This window comes from Heliangelus exortis, chromosome 18, assembly GCF_036169615.1.
Source record: "Heliangelus exortis chromosome 18, bHelExo1.hap1, whole genome shotgun sequence".
Taxonomy (NCBI): Eukaryota; Metazoa; Chordata; class Aves; order Apodiformes; family Trochilidae; genus Heliangelus; species Heliangelus exortis.
This window is the reverse complement of record NC_092439.1, coordinates 10,252,161-10,272,653: the sequence shown is the minus strand read 5'-3', so window position 1 is coordinate 10,272,653 and position 20,493 is coordinate 10,252,161. Positions and strand designations below refer to the sequence as shown.

The 20,493-nt window shown below is 34.7% G+C and overlaps 1 protein-coding gene across 2 annotated transcripts in view; it reads right to left on the bottom strand.

Moving 5' to 3' along the window:
• Positions 1–20,493, bottom strand: part of PDE3B (phosphodiesterase 3B) — a 59,757-nt gene that overhangs the window by 6,111 nt on the left and 33,153 nt on the right. The window contains exons 2-11 of one of the 2 annotated variants that reach the window (XM_071762343.1): positions 10,517–10,567; positions 9,302–9,550; positions 7,210–7,352; positions 4,510–4,616; positions 3,462–3,672; positions 2,871–2,944; positions 2,255–2,358; positions 1,661–1,795; positions 781–892; positions 219–332 (exon numbers count right to left, since the gene is read on the bottom strand). In XM_071762343.1, the coding sequence (XP_071618444.1) occupies positions 219–332; positions 781–892; positions 1,661–1,795; positions 2,255–2,358; positions 2,871–2,944; positions 3,462–3,672; positions 4,510–4,616; positions 7,210–7,352; positions 9,302–9,550; positions 10,517–10,567 (1,300 nt within the window). The remainder of the gene's footprint in view (positions 1–218; positions 333–780; positions 893–1,660; positions 1,796–2,254; positions 2,359–2,870; positions 2,945–3,461; positions 3,673–4,509; positions 4,617–7,209; positions 7,353–9,301; positions 9,551–10,516; positions 10,568–20,493) is intronic. The other variant, XM_071762344.1, reaches the window with a different exon arrangement.

The window sequence follows — 20,493 nt, the reverse complement described above, 5'->3', positions numbered from 1 at the left end:
ATTCTTGGTTAACAAACTAACTGCTACTCATCTAATAATTTCCATAATGCGAGATATTTCTGAATGGTGTGACTTGTGATATTTCTACTGTCTTCTAGTAAGACAAACAACCAAAAGAGTGACAAGAAAACTAAGATATTTTCTTCCAGAGTGATTTCTTTTTAGATTCATTTTGAAAATTTTTTAAGCTAAAGCAAATAACCCCTATGAACACTTACCCATATCACTTTCTATTATATCCTCATTTTGAATTTGCTGAAACCCAGGAATGGGCCGTGTTGTCAGATACCAGACTGCATGAAGCACATCTGTGGCATGTATACGATTGTGATCTGAAAATTTAAAAATATAATAAAAATTAGATGAAATATACTCAAAGGTACAAAAAGAAGAAAAAAGAACTATAATGTACCAAATTTACTGTGAGGGAGATTTTTACAAGACATGAAGGAAAAATCGAATTTAAATTTTTAGCAGACATTCTATCACCAAACATAAGTAAGAAACAAGTTAGATAAACATCCTTCAAGCATACTTCATTTTGCCTTAGAGTCAGGAAGGGATTAAACAGCCTTTTAAATCAGTGATGGAGAGCCACTAGGATTTGGGTATGGAAAAGGTAGGTGGGTGTGGATCATTACATCAGTTATAAATTCTGAAAAATGTATTAATAAAAAATATACTCAGTTTAGATATTGTCTGCCTCTGTATTAAACATTACACCAATACACACCCTAAAGGAGATGCCAGTACTGATACATGTGATTGGGTAGTACTCACAGGGAATATCTCGGTAGCCATTTTCTAGTGCACAGAAGTAATTCATGAATTCTTGAGTTGGGATTTTGAAAATTTCAAACAACCCAGTGTCTTGAAATAAGGTATAGGTTACCTAAATACATATTAAAAATAATTTTAGTCTTAAAAATATACCTAAACAACTTCAAAAATATTATTGTTTTTAAAATTTTGCATGCTGATAGAGATGGGAGTTGCAGAAATTCCACGAAAGATTACCTGAAAGCTATTGTCATAGTGAAATGCTCAATGAATTCAAAGTACCAAAATGTAGCTTTTTATCAGCTTTTCAAATACAGAACAATAAAAGTTTTTATTTCTTTGTGGATAAATTATATGCACAACTGATAGAATAAATAATTATCCAAATAATGTAATTAATTTAATAATGAAATATTAATAGAGTAAAAATCTTCAAAATTTTCACATTGTTAATGAATTCAGTGTAAAGAAGCTGTAGAATGGAGATTAAAAAAAATCTAATGCCACCTGCCATTACCTTGGCTTCAGTACAACATGAAACTGCATGAAAGAGCTCAGTAATAAGTCCAAAAGAGATAAGAGGGGTACTACATGCAGAAAGTGGCATAGAAAAAAAAATCCCATTGTAGGATCAAGAGGTTAGAGACTGCCTGAAAGATCACTTATTTTTCTCTACAGGTGTGGCTCTGGCAGAAATATATTACTGCAATAAAGAAAAAATAAATGGTTGACTAACAGAATAGTATTCTGAAAGCAGGAGATAATTTTTCATGGGAAACAGTATGTATTGGTTGATTGCAAAACTTCTTCACAGTTTAAATAGTATATATATATAAACATGACAGCTTTTTTACATGTTCCCTCAAACAAGACAACAAACCTGGCTAAGGATCCTTCCAGACTGGTCTCCCAGTTCTTGTACAAGGTCAAAAATTTGGAAGTTCCAGTTGTTCATCTTTTCCATTAATAAATCATGCTCTAATAACATTGTTTCTGATGTAGGACTCTGCTCCACCTGTATGAGAGTAAGACACTTTATTATCTCTAAATTAAGAACAAAACCTAATCTGTCCTTTGTATTGGTAAAAGCAGCCATGACATTGACAAATCACAACTGAACTTACTGAATGGTGCTCTAACTATAGCTATGAGAAAACAGTACAAATGGCATAGTTAATGTCTTGATTTTCATACTGTGGGGAAAGCAGATTGCAGGGCTTTCTGAGATGGTGCTGTATTTTTATTCTTTTTTGAATTTTTTTTTAAACAACATGGCTTGTTATTTTCTATTGAAATTTATACAACTGGATATACACAACTGTTAAGTGAAAATCTGAATTACAACAAGGCACCATTTCCTTCCACAAATTACATCTCTTAGCAACGTGAAGACCTTTTTATAGCATGTTAGAAATTATAAAGAAATATAGTATTGACAAAAGCTATTGCAAGTTTTTAGCAATTTTATGCTTACAAGTAGATTATTTTGTGTTTGATCAATCTTTTCCTTCCTTACATCTTTTTTCTTCTCTGTATGGTGGAAAGGCTCTTTTGAAGCACTAGCATTTCCAATTTCACCTTAAAGAAAACACATATATAAATACTCCATCAATAATTTATTTCTAAATTACTATTGTCTTATAATTCCTGACTGATGATATTCACAGAAAACTAAGCAATAACTTGTTTCCAACCCATATTTAAGAATTTAACAAAAAGTTGTACAGGAAAAAATTTATTAGATGAAACCTACTGAAAGACTGAGAAAAGCCTGAAGCAGAACTTACTTGCAAAAATTGGTTCAGTGACTTGAGTACAGAATTATAAAGCCATTAGTGGAAGCCTATTATAAAATCCTTGCTCTGAAGCAGGCAATATTTTAGATTATCTTGATTTTAGTAAGTAAAAAACCAATATAAAGTATATGCATACAAGTTACTTGAAGCAGAAGAAAAATTTCCAGTAGAAATATAAATATTTTCATTAATTTTGGTAAAATAAAAATTAAAACATTAAAAACCCAAGCAAACAAAACACCACAACCCACAGAGTAAATTGATACAAAATATTTGTCTACTTTGAAATCCCACCTGATTTTCTTTCTTTACATTCTTCAAATTCTGGTTCTGGTATTGGAGCAGGCTTGAGTAGCTGACGTCCACAGCTTACAAAATACATGAAAAATATTTACAACATTCAGTAATTTTCTTCTTTTGCTACTGCTGTGTTGTACTGAAAACTATCTGTAAATTACTTTTCTTAAAAGGTAGGTTTTGAAGGTTCCTCCACCAAATCACCTTAGTATTTTCTCCTAAATTTGGCACGTACAGATTTAGTCTGTACTTAGAAAATAATCAACCATTACCTTACTGAATTAATAAGTTAGAGCTAATTATTTATAAAGTATTCAGAAATAGAGTTAATTTCCCATGTAGGAAGACCTTATTTTCCAAAAATCTGTAAAATATTGTTACTCTACAACAGCTGCTTTCAAAGACAACCCATTTCAAATCAATGGAAGACATACAGTTGTCTTTAGTCTCCTTTGGATAATATAGCTTCAGATTATTATAAGATGGTGTCCCTTTTTTAATGCTAGTTTAGGTCTTGTTCTGTTTTCATTTCCATTGCATTATTTTCAACACATGAAGTTACTAAAAACATTACAGAGTGTACCATACCTGCTACACATATAGCCTACAGATCCTTTAACTTGCTGCTGAAATTCTGGAGAATTAAGAGCGTGTCCCAGAGTCCTGTGTATATTAATGCTTGGTTTTGTAAGAAAATCAGCAGTATCAGGAAATTCAACAGGTGACCAACTGCTGAAAACCCCACTGGAGACAGATCCATGACTAGGTGACCCCACAGGACTCAGGCCAGGAGAAGCACCTTCCAAAGGAAACATTTACATGGGGTTCAGATTACAATGAAAACATTGTTAGAAAGAATGAAATTAAACTAAAACCTTTATAAATTGTAGAGAATGTGCAAGTTTTCAAAACCTGGTGTTAAGTTCATGCTGTTAAACACATATAAAGTAGCCAGATCTATTCCAAATTTTGAGATCTACAACTATGTAGAGCATAGTTTAGGCTACAAATCTGAATGAGCAAACTATGCTGTAACATCTGGCTTTTAAAGGTCTTGTTTTATCTTAAGCCTGGGCAAAATTAATAAGTAGCTGAACCTTCCCATATTCCTTTCTGATTCAGGATTGCTCTTTTAAATTTCCAGAAAAAAATTATCAAAAGCAATTTAGTACTGATAACTGATCTAGACAAGAATCTTACATCTCACTGGTTTTCCAAAAAGAAAAGACAAAAATTAGTTGGAAAAGTTTTAAAAGAAAAGAAAAAAAAAAAGTTTTAATCATTTTTTTGAAGCAAGGGATGGAAATAGGCAGATACTGGTCTTTCTTGACAGTCACGTACTTTTTTTTTTGGCTTGATGATCAATCCAAATCTGCTGACTAAGCCACAAGTGAAAAAAAAATATTCTGAAGTTTGCTCATGGGTAATGAGAAATAAACAACAAGCAAACAAACAATAACAAACAGCTCCAGCTTCCTTGGGTCCATTAAGTTCCCCATTCTTGTTCAAATGCAGCAAGATGATGTTATATTAGTGGTACATTTATATGAAAAAACACAAGTGTGTCAGTATACATGATACACCAACTACTCTCTGGCCATCCTGCCAGGAAGCTGTACAAACTGCACCATCTTACCTGCTCTTCTGGGACCCATGTGGTGAGTCAGTGTCATAGAAGATGATCTTTGTTTTGGTATTGTCAGCAAGTTTGCACCAAAAGATCCATTGGAATGAGATCCTTGGCTGAAAATAAAACAGTAAAAATTTTTTTCTTTGCTTAATTTAATTTAATTTTCTGCCATTTTAATAAATAAAAAGCTTATAAAATGGCCAGACTACTCTTCTACACAGCTACTATTCAAGAAAAAGGGAGTAATAGAAAGAATGAGAAGTCGAGATCGAGGTAGACAAAATATGTCAAATATATGGAACAAAACCCACTCGGTACTGGGTGAACAGTACCAGAATTTTTTATGCAGTTCTAAAATGATATAATAGGTGTATTCAGACTACATGCCATAGGTTTTACTTTCTAACATGGTATTTACTTTACTTGAATGTTTTAAAAAAGCAGGTTGTTTCCAAACAGATCTGAGAACACCTAAAAGACTGGTCACTTTGGAAGTGAAGCCAGGCCTTGCTTTTAAGATCAATTTTGTATATTTAATTAATAATTTTACTTATTATTATCTTAGAATTAAATCTGCGTTTGAACTCAATTGTTGAATTATGCCACCTGCTGTTCTAGACATGAAATTGCACACCATATATTTCCATTCATCCATTCATAAACAGAAATATGCCATTAAGAATAACCATATAATACTTCAAAGTAAAAGGTGTATGTAAAACTCATTATTTTATTTCATTATGTGTAAAAATTATTTACCAAAAATATTTAATCTTGTTTAGTCAGATTTCAATCAAAACTCAAGCACAAAAATAATACTTGATCTTCCATAATTTCTTTAAGTATCTAACTACAAAAGATGAGTTAAAATAATTATTATAAGTAATAAAAAAGAAGATTTATTCTTCTGAAGTCTGATGTTGAAAGGTTAATTAAATTTACAAAAATATTGGGTTTGACAATAGGGATATATCAAACTTTTCATTATTTGTACACTGTTCAGCTGTTATATGTATTCTTTTAAAGCACATAAAAATGCTGCATCAGTATCTACTGTAGGCAGACTATATCAAGCAAGGTCAGTTCATCTTGAACTAGGATGAATCAGAAAACAAATTAAGAAATTGCATGCAAATTAACAGCAGCTCTCAAGAGTTGTTTTTTAACACATTCTGGACGGATAGAAAAAAAATCTGGAACATTTTTCACATTTTTCAGAAACATTCATTTACCATGTAATATCTTAGCTTTCTCAGCTCAGCAAGAACACACTCATTGGGTCTTTCACTGGGCTGAATCAGCTTCCCAAGGCAGGAAAATCTGTTTTTTTATTGCTAGTATTTTTCTTACAATGTAAGAGGCTGACTCAATAGCCACAGCCAACAGCTTTAGGAATGCAGGACTGCCCCTTCTGGCAGCAGGAACAGCTAAATCAGTTCAGCTATTTCATCCAACCCTCTCTGGAAGGGAAGCACCCATGGAGGAGTCTGAGCTGGTTATGTGTCTTTGAAACATTGCTAAACAAATCAGCACAAAACCACAATCTTTAAATCACTACTAGCAACAGCACCTTCAGTTATATTCTATACAAAAGCCACAATTAGGTTTTACTACGTAAAAATTTGAAGAGCATATTTTATTAAAGAGGAAAAAATCTACCCACAAATGCTAAATTATTTAAGTGGTTCATTTTAAAATTAAATACAATTTAAATAAATAATTTTGGACATATCTTGTATAATTTATCAGTTAGCAACATAACTCATTATTTTCTTTTAAAAATCCATATATTATAGAACCCTTATGAACTATGTAAAACCATTAAAAGTCTCAAGAGATATCAAATACATTTAAAAAAAAATAAACAACCACAAAATAAACAAAAACCCTATAGATTTTTACAGGTCCAAACTAAAAAACAAATTCAATCATCTGTTTCACTTTTTTTTACAAGATATTAAGCAAAGCCATACACATTTATACCTCTCATTAAAACTAAATGTGTGAAGTTTCACTCATGTAGAGCATTAAATAAAAAGAAGAAAAAGGACGTTTCTTTTAATCCTGATTCAAAATGCAATCTTAATTCTGGAAATAAAAAACTATATTTGTACCATATTGGCTAACAAGTATAGAAGAGATAACCTTAATCTACATTACTACTTGCTTGATAGAAATAACAACTGTTGCCATACCCTCAACAGTGGCTACAAGAGACAAGAAATTTCTATTATTTTAATTACAGAACAAATTTTGGGGTAGGTGGAAGCTGGAAAATGGTAAGTATTTTAAGTAAAAAGGAGGTGGTAGCCAGTAAATCTTTAGATGTTAAACTGGTTTGTTTTGCAGTTGTATATGTTGCACTTTTTTTCATTTCCTCCTTAAACTGAGATGCAGGCCTGGTACTGACAAAGCATTCCCAATAACCTCAGATTGACCTGATTCCTAGTTGAGATCAAACAGAGTTACTAAAGGATGGTGTATAATTAACTTGAAATATTTTCCAGTTTATGCTGGAAGAATTGAGATTTAATTCACAGGATTTTACATTAAATACTTCCACTGCCAAGTTCCAACATTACAGACATGCACATAAAGCACATAAAAATGCTGCATCAGTATCTACGTTTTCTTGCAACGTGAAAGACATGCACGTTTTAGAAAGGCTACATTTGCACTGTGCTTAAAATGTGGTTAAACACTTACCTTGCTGTGTTATATTCCTGGTGAGATCTCTTGCTGTTACTCCGCTCCCATCTCGATGATGTTGATTCTATAGGTGGAATGCCAGAGACTCCTGAAGCTCTCCTCAGCTGTGGTGTTGGCAGGCTGTTCCTGCTGTTTAATCCCTGTTGAGTGATTTAACCATAGTTATTTATTGTTGATCTTTTGTAATGAGCAAATACATACAGTATCTTTGTTCAAGAAAATAAAAAAAGATGCAATCAAACTATTTTACTTACGAGTTATTATTTTTTGTATCTCTTTTTTCTTCCTCAAAATAAAATAAGTATAGATAGTTGTACTCTGAAATCTATCAACAATGACTCCACAGAGATTTTAAAAATGGAGCTCTTCCAGGGACAGTTGCTGTAGTATGACAGCTCCTTATCTACACATCCCAGTCATACAACTCCACAATTAGCTCTCCAGCTCCCAGGACAGCCCAAGATTCCAATAACTCAGAGGCCAAATATTGACAGCATCAGTATTGTGGAACTTGTGGAAAGGGTGATACAGAACACAGTGGGACAGTTCTGCTCCATCAAGGCTCCTTCTGTGCTTCTATAGCAGTCCCACAGCACCAGGAAGCTTCCCAGGCTGGAAGTTGGGTTATTTCAGACACACTGCAGCTCAACCACCAGGAATTGCTGTGGTGTTTGAACAATGCCCTCAGCAAAGCAGGGTAACAGCACTCAAACCATCCTGTATAGAAATAACTCAGGACATCAACTCTGCCTTTCTAAAATAGCCCCAGAAAAGTATATCCATGTTTAAATAGCAAACAGTAGAAAGCAACTAATAGAAAGGATGGGGTCATTGAACTGAAACTGCAAAGCCAGCTCTGGCAGATCTGCATCCATTGTGCAAATAACCTGTACATTGTGTTTTAAACAGAATTTTAAAATATTTGTCTCTATCTCTGTGTTCAGCCCACAAATCCACTTCTTAACTCATCATTAGTTTTCACCATTCAGTGGATGGGGGTGGAGTAGAAAATACAGATGTGTCTTCTGCAAAATACAGATGTGTGTAACTGGACCTTGCAAAGAAAAGGATGCCATGAAAAAAATGCTTAAAAAAAAAATCCAAAGCAATGTTTGCAGAATTGAGTAAGATCTGCAGGGTCATGAGTGAGGACAGGTGACCCTTGGATACTATCACTTCAAATGTCTGGCAGAATTAATGACTTGGCAATTTTAGGCTTCATCAGCTGGTCAAAGATCATACTGAATTCACAAAGCTGTAACTTATTTTAAAAAAAAATAAATTAACACTGTTGACACAAAGAAGTACAGTCTCTTACACTGAAAAGTCAAACTGCTTTGAGCCCTTGATTTGTGATGTACCTTGGCTGTTTGCTTTATTGCAAAACTGCAGTCACAGCCAGAAACATGGAATTAGACAGGGAGAACAAGACCCACCATAGCACCTGGAGAAATATGCAGTAGTCCTCAACCAGCCTTACTAGAAAGAGAACCAGAGAAGCATTTTCCATGTGTTATGCCATACAGTACCACTGCTCTCAAGCTAGAATAGACTTCTGTGTCAGTGGATCACAGCAATCTAACCTGCTCTCTACAACATAGCCCCAACGCTGGAGCAGAAATGTCCATTTCCCCAGACAAATCACCCCAGCACAATACAGAGTGCACCTGCACTTTTATTTCTTCCAGGCTACACTAAGAGCAAGGGAACAGTGGGTATACAGATCAAGAAAATGGGAGATTGAAGAACAGCTCTGCTTTTGCCATATCATGAGAACCTAACATCTTCATTTTATACTTCAGTCTTTTTTTAATCCCGGACTTATTTCAAAGCAGCATGGATTCAGAGTGCAGAGCAATGCTTTTACCTCTCTATCCATCAACCACTTGAATTTGCATTTTGGTACCAATTTACATTTCATTCCATCTGTTTTCACAGCTGCTCTCCTTTAAGATTAAAAGAAGTTCTCAGGCACTCAGTGAAGAAGTTGTTATCCATACCAAAGCCTTCTTCCCAAATGAAATTTCCATGATAATTTTTTGTTTTTAAATTGCAATACACACAGGAATGAAAAAGAAAGTAATTTGACCTTGAGCAGCTTTCGATCTCCTTTTTCAGCAGGATCTTCTATTTCAGGACAGGGGAAGAACCCAGGAAATGGTGTGAATGGATTTGCCTTAGGCCTGCATGTGCCTGGGAAGGCACCGAGCAAACTATTAATGCTTCGGAGAGAAGAAATCACTTGTGGTGGCAGGGAAGAGTCAGTCAGGAGGTCTGTTAGCATGACCCGAGCCTCATTTAGCACTGAAAGATCAACTCCATTTCCACTGCCAGGATTCTGGAAGAGACAGAAATGTTGCAAGCAATATGTCAAAATATTTGGCAAAATTCTAAGTACTGGAAAAGCGTCTTATCCCTGCACGTTTTTTTAAAAATGGATATGTAATGCAACAGACTTTTCTTTCAAAGAAAATACAGACATATTCAGACATCACTTCTCGTGTTTTTTTTTCCCCCACACTAAAAATATTTCAGAATTTAGCATTAGCTTTCAGTTTATTTTTCTCTATTAAAAATAAAGATCCGGTGCCAATTTTTTAACCTCAATTTTTTGTTATTTTGTCATAGTATTCTGTGTCCTCCAGTAATATCAACAGAAATTTTGATGGCAAAACTGTTAAGACCCTTTATAGAATGTAATTTCCTGATTACCTTTATTAACCCTGATTCTACTGAAACAAATCCTAACAATTCTGTCAAAAAAAAAGAAATCAGTTTTCTTTGAATTCTCTGAAAAGGAACAGCAACAGCCAATTAGATGGCACCACTAATACAAGACAGGACAGAAGAAAGAGGTAATCAGGAAAAAAGGTAAGAACCTGGTAGACCTGAGTTGGGTGACATTGCTGGGAAATCACTCTCTAATCTTATCCTAATGAAAATTTTAAAAAACAACTACACAAACAAACAAAAAAACCCAACCAAAACACACAAAAACCCCCAAAACACTTAAAAAAACCCCCAAACAACCAAACAAAAACTACAAAAACAAAGAACAAACCAAAAAACCCTCCCCAACACTTCCACCTTAGATTTGAGACTGTTCTCATATGCACTACAGACAGTAGATCCCTGTCAACTTCAGCAGGGCTACTAAATATCAGCTCCCTGCTACCAAGAACTAGAAAGTACTAGGACAATGTAGGTAAATAAAATATAAACATACAAATCTGCAATCAGACAGTTAACAGTGAACTCTGCACTCAGTCACATTCGACAAAATTTAAATTGATAATATACTTACCTGGTAATAGGGCTTGTAGCATTGCTTCAAATCCCAGTCCCAAAGTATCATCTATAAAGACAAAAAAAAAAAAAATAACAATAATAGGTTGTATGCTAATGCTGAAAAAAAGAACAATGGAATAAACTGTGATTATGTGATATAATATAACATGCTTCTACCTTCATGCTTTCAGAAGTAGCACAGCATTAACTAAGAAACTGGCCTATCATAATAAAAGTCCTAAAGAATTTGAAGAAATTGTATGTAACAGAGGTATCTGATGACAGAATAATTTTATGGCATTATTTCAATATTTCTGGGTTGTTTATATTATCACTCAACTACATTAACATACAGCACTACATTAACATAATTTTTAAAAGGTAAATGTCAGGTTAGAAATAAATAATTTTAAAAGGATTTTCTTGCAGGAGGTTTTTTTCGGCATTGCTTGAAGACGATCACAAATCCACATGTTCTGAATAACTTCACAAAACCCACCAAACCCACAAAAGAACATCAGCAACTCAATCTGAAGATACTATCAGTTTCAAGTACGTCAGCAGCACTCACTTAATTTCTATTCTGTACTGATAAAAAACAAAAACAACATGCAAGAAACTATGTTCAGATGTCTGTTGTGTTTCAACAGTGTTCAGTCTTCATGACTTCTTGACAGGCTCTAATTCTCTGATAAATTAATTCATGCACAGCATGCATTCACGAATTAAACCAATAGAAAGCTAACCCTTTTTTTGTTTCCTTTTTTCCATGCCTAAAGAGCACAAAGAAGGTGCCAATAACTTATTTGGTACTTCATACTCTGTAGTCCTGTAAGGTTTTCTGCTTATTTTTACAGGCAAGAACTCTATTTGTTAGACTAACAGCTCTTTCATGGAGACAACTCAGTGTTCCAGACTGTTCAGGGGAAGATGCAGAAAGTGTCGACAAAAAAAACCCCACAGGCTGACATGTCAGCAGCACCCAGGCAAGGGCAGCACCTTAAAACTCTTTTTTTCTTCTGTTATCTTTGTAGAGATACAGTTAAACTATGTATAAAGTCAATAGTTATGCTATCCACTTGCAATGAAAATTTAGAGACCTATCACAAAGCATTTGCTAAACTGGGAGTAAGTTATATCACAAACCCATATTGTGTAAAGCAAGCAGATCTAAATCAAGAAGTAGGAATTTAAGAACTTGAGGGCTTTTATTTTTCAAATGATTAGCTACCATCTCATTCATCCATTTTTTAATTTATTTTTTTTTTAATTAAGCATATGAGATTATTGTTAGCATTAATATAATGACCAGCAGCTGGCTGTATCCATTTTGAGTGGTGCATTTGGTTTTAGCATGATCATCGTAAAGAGGAAGGGGTTTTTCTTCCATAAACAACCTAGAATGAGTTGTCCATCTGGGCAAGTTGAGTTTTTTTTGTTTTCTTTTTATTTACTGTATGAAGCACAGGTAAATATTTTGGTTTCATTCTGTCCTCCTAAGGTCCAACACAGAGACTGTGTTAATCTGTTTCACTGAGTTTTGACTAAACCAGACAAAGATGAGATGTCCAGAGGAGTTTTGTTGGTTTATTAACAACCTTTGATCCCAAAGGTTCACAACGTTGCGTCAGTGCGCGCGCGAAATCTTGCAACCCCCTTTAGGGAACTCAAAAGAAGTCTCCTTTCACCCAGCACTTCTAATTATTTTTTTTTTTCTTTTAAATATGTGGTATGTTAGCTAATCCTATTTGTTGTAAATGAGGTGTTAATAAGAATACCTTCTTGCTAACTCCAGAACATTTCTGCACCAAACCTTTAACTGCAGCCACTTGTACTGATGCAGCCTCCTTTATTCATCCTTCAAGACATCCTTTTGTGTCCAGGTCCCTGCACAAACAAACCTGCCTTTGGCTTTAATTTCTTTGCTATAGCAAAGAAATATATCTTTTGCTGTAACAAAGAAATAGGCTCGAAGTTGCAGAGGCACAAATTCATCAATGGAAAATGTTATGCTGCATTTTGTGTCCCATACCTAGTATATCCATAGCTAAATTTGGTGCATAGCTCATGAAAAATCTACTTCCAATGCAAATAATGGTTTGATAATTTAAATGGTGGGATGTTGTTTTAGACATTATTTTATACAGATGAAAAATTTCACAGCTTGGATTTATGATTGAAAATTTTTCTGTTGTCATTTATACCAGAAGATTAAAGTTTTCTTCACTGATAGTGGAAAGACACACAATTTCTGTATAATACCAACAGATAAGTATTTTTTTTTTTAAATTTGCTATACATCACCATTAATTGGAAGTTATATCTTCTCAGCCAGCAGACTACCACAGTTTTATTAGCTGTCTCATTCCATGTGCCACACATTGAAGTAATTAAAATGAGCTGATGAAAATTTTAGGCACAAAGTAGCAATCCCTTTTACTAAGCACAATGGGGAAAATGCAGATCACTATATAACGAATATTTTTCTATGGTAACCACAACTTGGTCCATCTCTATGCCGATCAAAACTTTACAGGCTGATAAGGCAAGGGGAAGGGGGGGGTTGGTATTGCCTTCTCTTAGATGCTTACAATATACCACAAGATGGCACTCAAATCCAGAAAGCCTCCCCCACAAAAACGATTTTGGAAGAAAGAAACAGAAACCAGCAGCACGTTCCCCAGCAGACCTTCTGCTGACTCGAAATGGTTTGAGGGACAAAAGGGAGGTGACATTTTTAAACGTTACTTGCTGATAACTTCTGCTCCTTTACAAACAATTCAATATTTAAAGAAGAATTTACGCCTTGCTATTCCATCCAGAAACTGAATCAAAGGAAACTCCTCTTTGTTTCTCACTCCAGACCAGACACAGTGTAACCAGCCTGACTTCATGTCTTGCAAGTGAAACCTGGAATACTAAAAAAAAAGCAGCGAATTCGGCATTAATTTTGTTTACAGTTTGGCAGCCAAAGCTTTCATTAATTAATCAGTGTGGGTCATCAACAAAAGTTACAAAGTATTCCCAGAGCTACACTAAGCTTTCAAGAGCAGTGAAAAGGATACCGTTTATTTTGACCTAATGTGAACAGACCAACAGACTTCAAAATGGGTCTTAGGGAGAGCCTCAGCAATTTTTGATTTTGCAACCATGAGACTCATTGCAGAAAGATCTGTATTCTGCAATCCCACGATTTTGTAATCCATTGCACACAGCATTATTCCTCACCTCCAACGAGAAACACCTGATCTAGGAGGAACTTGAGTCACAAAAGTTCTAAGATACAACTTAAAGCTCTGCTTAGCAACTCACACGCTTTGCTTCTTGAGCATCTTTTGCCAGTGCCATCATCACTATTTCCTGATTTTATAAAATTGCCTGTTAAGCTGATCAGGGATTTGATAAACAGTTCACAAAACCAAAAACAAACAAACAAACAAATCCAAAAGCAAAACTCACATATAACACAATACTATGTCTTGTTCTTTAACAGTCAGGGACTGTATTACATTTAAGTATTACATTTAAGTATTACATTTAAGTATTACATTTAAGTATTACATTTAAGTATTACATTTAAGTATTACATTTAAGTATTACATTTAAGTATTACATTTAAGTATTACATTTAAGTATTACATTTAACTCATAACTGAGTTTCTATAGGCTACGAAATAGATTTCATCAGTTAGAAGCAGCCAAGCCAGCTTATAAAAATCCTTAAAGTAAAAGTGACCTTTTCTGATTTGGCTGCCATCAGCCAGAGATGAAACTGAAACACATCACTCAAAACAGGCTAAGAGTATCAAAAGTGGGAATTTACATCATTGAAACTACATTTATTAAAGGCTAAAAAAGTTGCTCAAGCTCAAAAATCTCACCAGAGAGTTACTATTCTGAAGCGGGGAAAAAAAAAAGCCATCGGCACTTTTGCAAAGCACATTATGTTAGCAACATCAGAAAGACTTGTTAGAAAGGAACACAAGGTAGCAGTAACAAAAGCCTTCCTGATATAGTTGATCGTGCACACAGAAACCAGAACAAGCAATATTAATTTTTATGAAGAAAAAGGAAAGCTCTGAGACACTTATAGTCTAAATAAACGAGAAAGAGATGAGAAGCGGGAAAAGACAGTCCATGAAAAAATGACAGAGCTTCAGGGTTTCTGGTTTGGTTTTAACTTATTTTTCTGTATAAAAATTTATCTTTCTTATCAGAGGGCAGACAGTGTTTCCAGGGCCTGTAGCAGATATGTCTTTCAGTAGTAGTTGGTGCCACGGAGGTGGAGTTCTGAAGCTTTGGATTGGTGCCACAGCTCCATTCAATGATGCTGCAGTCATGTTTGAGGAGTATTTTAAATGTCTAAAGGTGTGAGTGCAATAAAAGCCTATGGGCTTTGCTTTTGTCAAGTTGTAAACCATTAACATGACTGTTAAAGGACACTATACATTTTTAAACAATAAATAACATTTTAAAGAAAACACCAAACTTCAATGCTTCAATGCTTTAATGCTCAATTCAAACTATATTTTGCTAGAAAATTGTAATGATATTTTCAAAATAATTTATAAAACATAAAATCATATCATCTTCATTACTTGAGAATTACTTGTGTTTGTGCAAAGTTATACTAAGGGCAATAGTCATGATTACACAGAGATGTAAAATACATGGCTACAAAAAATGTGGCAGCACTTAGAAATCTAAAAATAATTTTTAAAACTGGAATATGACTAACACATATATTTCATACCCTAAGCTGAAATGTGCACACCATCTAAGGCCAGACACAGTTTTAATATTTGTAACATTATTATTTGATTCCCTGAAGGAGGTAACTAGGAAGTTTCAGTTTCAGTGCAGTACTATTGGAAGTTCAGCAGATATTTCAGTGCTTGTTAAGAAGGGAAAATGTCTCCTGTTTGATGCCACCCATCCATATTCCATGCTCCAAAATTTTAATGGCAAAAAATGAGTACAAAAATTAGGTTTTACTTCTGACCAAGTCTTTTACCAAATATAAAAGATTCTTAGTTTCTAGTAGCATCTGTTTGACACCATTAGGCAGTAGTTCCGTAAATAAGTATTTCCATAGCAACCAAGCATAGAATTAACTAAACAATGAAACCAACACCATAGCAACTTGATTCAGAAACCAACTCTGTAAAAATCACTTCATTCAAAACCAAAATTCTACAACTAGATGTGAAACTAATTTATTGTAAAATTTGAAAAAGGTTACGTTATCCATTTCCTTTCACGACTGCCTTTCAAACAAGACTGATACTAGATTCATTGCTTTTATTTCTAAATAAGTCTTTTGTACCAGCCTATAGTCAATTAACTTTTTTAACCCATGAAATCTAATGGAACAAAACCAAACACAGACGTACACAACCTAAAAGTCATGTTTTATTTATTTATTAGGATTTTTCTGTTTCTGTAGAAAAGGTAGATTTTTAGACACAGCATGTCAATAAGAAGTTAAATTGTATTCAGATAACAGCCAGCCCTCTGTTGTGAGATTCTGCAGGCCAAAGCAACAGCCACTTGAGTAGATTATTGCAATCAAAAAAAAAGTAGCACTTGTCAAAGCATTCAACATGATACTTAAAGCATTTGAAGTCCTGATGGTATCTCTCCATGCACTAAACCTTTCCATGAAAAAATTGGGATAGTTTTGGAACCCTAACACTTATCACTTCCTGACTCCACACAATTTATTTATCCAAGGTTGTAGAACAGCTAATAGGTTGTGCAGATAGCCACAAGATTTGAACAGAAACTCAGTGTACTGCACTTTCCGGGTTCTGAGGTTTGGACACAGGCACTGAAGGGAACTCTCACATTCCCCATCTTAGGCTCTGCAGTTTACTCAACTCTTCCATGAAAGGCATTATCTTCGCCTTTAACAAGTCTAAAATCTTCCTTCAGTGAAAAGAGATTTACTTCTACTTAACTGCTTTAGCAAATACTATTCTATACATTAAATAGTACCCACAACAAATTTGGCTGGACACATAGGGACTGTACTGGAACACAGAGGTGTCTGCCCACCAGAGTTTTATCTTCCAAGCAAATGCAAATCTTCAACAAGAGCTGCACCTCAGTTAACTTTAGCAAGTCCCTTCAGGGTCTTCAAGTGTTTAGTTACTGTTTTCAGTAACTTTGTTCCCAGTAGAGACATAAAAACAGGGCAGAAACGCTCTTTGCTAAAGTTTCAAATCAGTTTCCAGCAGGCTTATTCCTATTGTCAATATTACTTTCTGCAAGTGGAAAAATCTTTCATATTTGGTTAGGTTTTTGTTTCTTTTTCATGTGTTCGTTTCAGTTGTTTTTTTTTTTTAAAACACATGCTACTTCTGCTTTTGTAACCAGGAGTATCAGCAGGTCAGCTTCTACTTTGCTATAGAAACTTTCCAGTTTCTGTTTGCTCCTATTTTCTTCTAAACATTTTTTAAGATCTTCTAACGTTTAAAAAAAAATAAAAATTCTAAAAGGTGTTTTGTCTATCAAGGAAAAGTAGGGTGGTTGTTGTTGGTGGTGGTTTTTTTCTTCTTATGTAGGTAATGAAAAAAACTGGCAAAACCACACTTACATCATTTCCTGTTCCTTCTAGGTTTTGTCAGACTTGCACATCAGAGCAAAGGCCAACCAGAAAATTATGGCCAATGGGGGAGGGAGGGCAGAGGATAAAAGCCTGTTATGTTAATTGCCCATTATACAAATTTTCCTTCAGAGCATGTGGTTCTAATCACCACCAAAGAAAAGAAATAGTACTAGGTGGGTTTCTGCCCTGATCTGGGACAGTTGCTTCAGTGTTCTGGCACTCTGTACTTCTTTTACTGCCATCCAAAACCTAAAACCATTTTTTTTAAAGTTGCCTTTACTTTACAAAAAGCAAAATCTAGAAATTGCTCTTAAAACATCCTTTTCACATTTGCCTATTGGCATTACTTTACAATTATACAGAGTAAAAGCTTCTGCTGCTGTGTCAACACACTGCTAATATATCATTTGGAACAGATGGCAAGAGCAACCTTAGATTTTATCTGTATGCAATTGAAGGATGTGCACAAATTTTATGCTGAAGCATTTTACTATATGCTAATATATTCTTAATGAATAACTAAAAACACCAGAGATTAAATGATTTTCCCCTCTGTTGACTTATTTTTAATCAAAGGGTTTTTTCCACCTATTACACTAGTGATGCAGGAATAAATCTCAGATCTTTTTCTTTTCAGCAAAGCTATTTCATATGATCACAAGTGGTTTTTTTTTTTCCCAAATTTATTTATCACAGCTTCCTTAAAATCTCATAAAAATATTTAAGCTTCTCCTTTCTCCCCAAGTCCTGCTCTAAACCAACCCGCATAAAATTGAGTTGAAGAAGTGTCTCAGCCAAAGATGAACATGAATGTGAATGGTTCACATCAGTTGAATAAAACCAAATGATCATCCAGTCCAGTATTTTACCACTGAGAAAAGCAGCCACTCAGGATAAGAACACTCAGAAGTAAGCAGTGCTAATTCTCAGAAGAGACTTCCAGCCCCAGAGACACAGCTCAAGGAGCCTAACATCCACCTTTCTGTATGACAATGGCCAATAATTTTTTCACATTTGCATTCCTCTGATCATCTCTTCAGAATTCACTTAAACTTCTGACAGACACTTGGTACACAAAGGCATTTCAAACGCTAAATGCAGATCAGGCAAAATTCCCTTTCATTCTGGATCTGTCGATGCTGAATTTGTAGAGTGAGCAAGCAAAAAATCAGCAACACTTTCATCAGTCTACCCACCAAATATTTTCTTTTTGCAAAGCTTGGACTATGAGGCTGTACTTTCAAATCTCCCAGGCTAGGCCATTCGGAGACACAGCACCTTCAGAGTAACAAAACCTCTAATTCACTAAACACCACCACTTTTTTATTTGATTGCATTAATTGTTGTCTTAATTACTTTTATTTACAAAGTTGCTACAAGTTTGCTTAACACAAATCAGTATTGTTTTCTTTCAAAAACTTATCTGATCAAGGAAAATGATGAGACAAAAAGAAACATTACAGTACCTGAACTGAGGGAAGCAAGCTGAAAGAAAATGGTCCAGAAGCCAAAAAAGATATTAGGTCATAAAGAGAGCAAATATTGCTGCAGTGCTGTGGTTAGAAGTTTTACATGGGGATTGAACTAACTAAATTCTCTGTTGCTCAAGCTAAAGAATTAAAAGCAATAACTTAAAAAGAGATGAGAAAGTATAATTATGAATCTCATTACAGAAGTAATTGTGTTAGTGCAAGTTAGAACAGTATTTAAAAAAATATCTTAATGGGCAAGTTTCTGGTTGAAGTGCCAGCAAATACAAGATGAGATCTCGTTGGGGAAAATACTGAAACTCTGAAGAACATAATACAGATTTCTGTCAGAGAAGAACAAGAGAAGGCAAATTGCTGCATTCTGCAGAAAGTGCCAATTTACTTTTATTTTCTTATGTATTCATGTTAAATAGTACTTTAGTTGGCAGCTTTAGAAGCATCTGAAAAGAGCCTTTATGGCAGCAGATTTGAAAAAACATAATTTTTTTTTCCTGTGTAGTAATGTTGTGGTGCTGCCCTACATGAAAAAGAAAGAACAAGGATGCCTTTCCATTTGCATTAATAGGAGATTATTACTAGATTAAATAAAACTACTTGGGGAGATCCACTTTTTTCCTCAAATGCCTGGTCTTGCACAGCTCGCTCCTTAGGTCTTGTTTATCTCACCTATGCAAAGAGAACAGAGGAATCACCTGTAGCAGAACAGGGAACCCACCTCAGCTCCTGATAAATCCATCCACCTAGGAAGAGAGTGTGCAGTAAGACACTTCTGGTTGTAGATAACATCAGATACTAGACTTCTTGTGGGAAAGTTCTCTATTAGAAGACTGAGGGATGAACAAGATCAGATTTCAGGTAAAAGAGGGAAAAAGAATCCCAAGCATCCTAAAATGCCAGAAGTCACTGAGAAATGTTGTAGCTTTTACAGGGTTTTATAGCACGTCCTCCTGAACCTGATTCACTTCATGAAGGTGTAAGCTGAATTGCACACACTGCTGAAATTATCTTTGTCCTACATCAACATCTCCAAAACTCCAAGTTATTCTCTTCATTAGCCTTTTGCTGTATTAGATTCAATTCTGCTTTTCAAATTAGCACAGGACTCTCCCTCACTTGAACACATAACTGGACAACCTGCTACACACCAAGGGGATGGAAAATTGCAACCAAAAGCTTCTTTCCACTCCAGTTTTGACTGTAAGCCACTTTGCTACCCTGTTCATAGAGTAAGAGTTACAGTTATGTGCAACTCTTATTGCACAGATTTCTGAATACTCGTAGGAAATTCTAGCACAAAACAGTACCGTGAAAAAGAGGGATATTTACTTATTCCTTATTCTAAGTAAACTACTGAGTTTTGTTTCTAAATTATATTTCCCTATGATGTTCATGAGTGAAATTGATACCTTCCTCAAAAAGATCAAACCTTGCAATATATCAATCTGAGCTGATCTTAAAAATATCCAGACTTAACATAATTATTACTTGTCTTTCATTTTTGTAGCATGACTCAGATGGAGAAGCTAATAGGACAGAAGAAGGTACAGATCGGTCCAGTGACTGTGAGATAACAAGAAAAGCTCACCAGTCTTTTCTGCACAAGAAGAAAAGTATTGGGAAGGTCTTTTAAACTGCAGGACATTTATAGCAAAAGCATCACAACAGTGAAAATTACCTAAATGCCCACAGAGTACTACATTGGCAGTAGCAGTGTAATTTGCCATTTGGGACAAGTTTTATTTACAATAACATTACAGCATAGCATGCCAGATAAATCCACTAAATATCATAAATACATGCAGAGTAACTTTTCCTTGGGGAACACCACTATTTTTTTAATTTTTCAGCCTTTTTTAATAGCATTAGTGTGTTTGCTATGAAGACTCTTTCAGA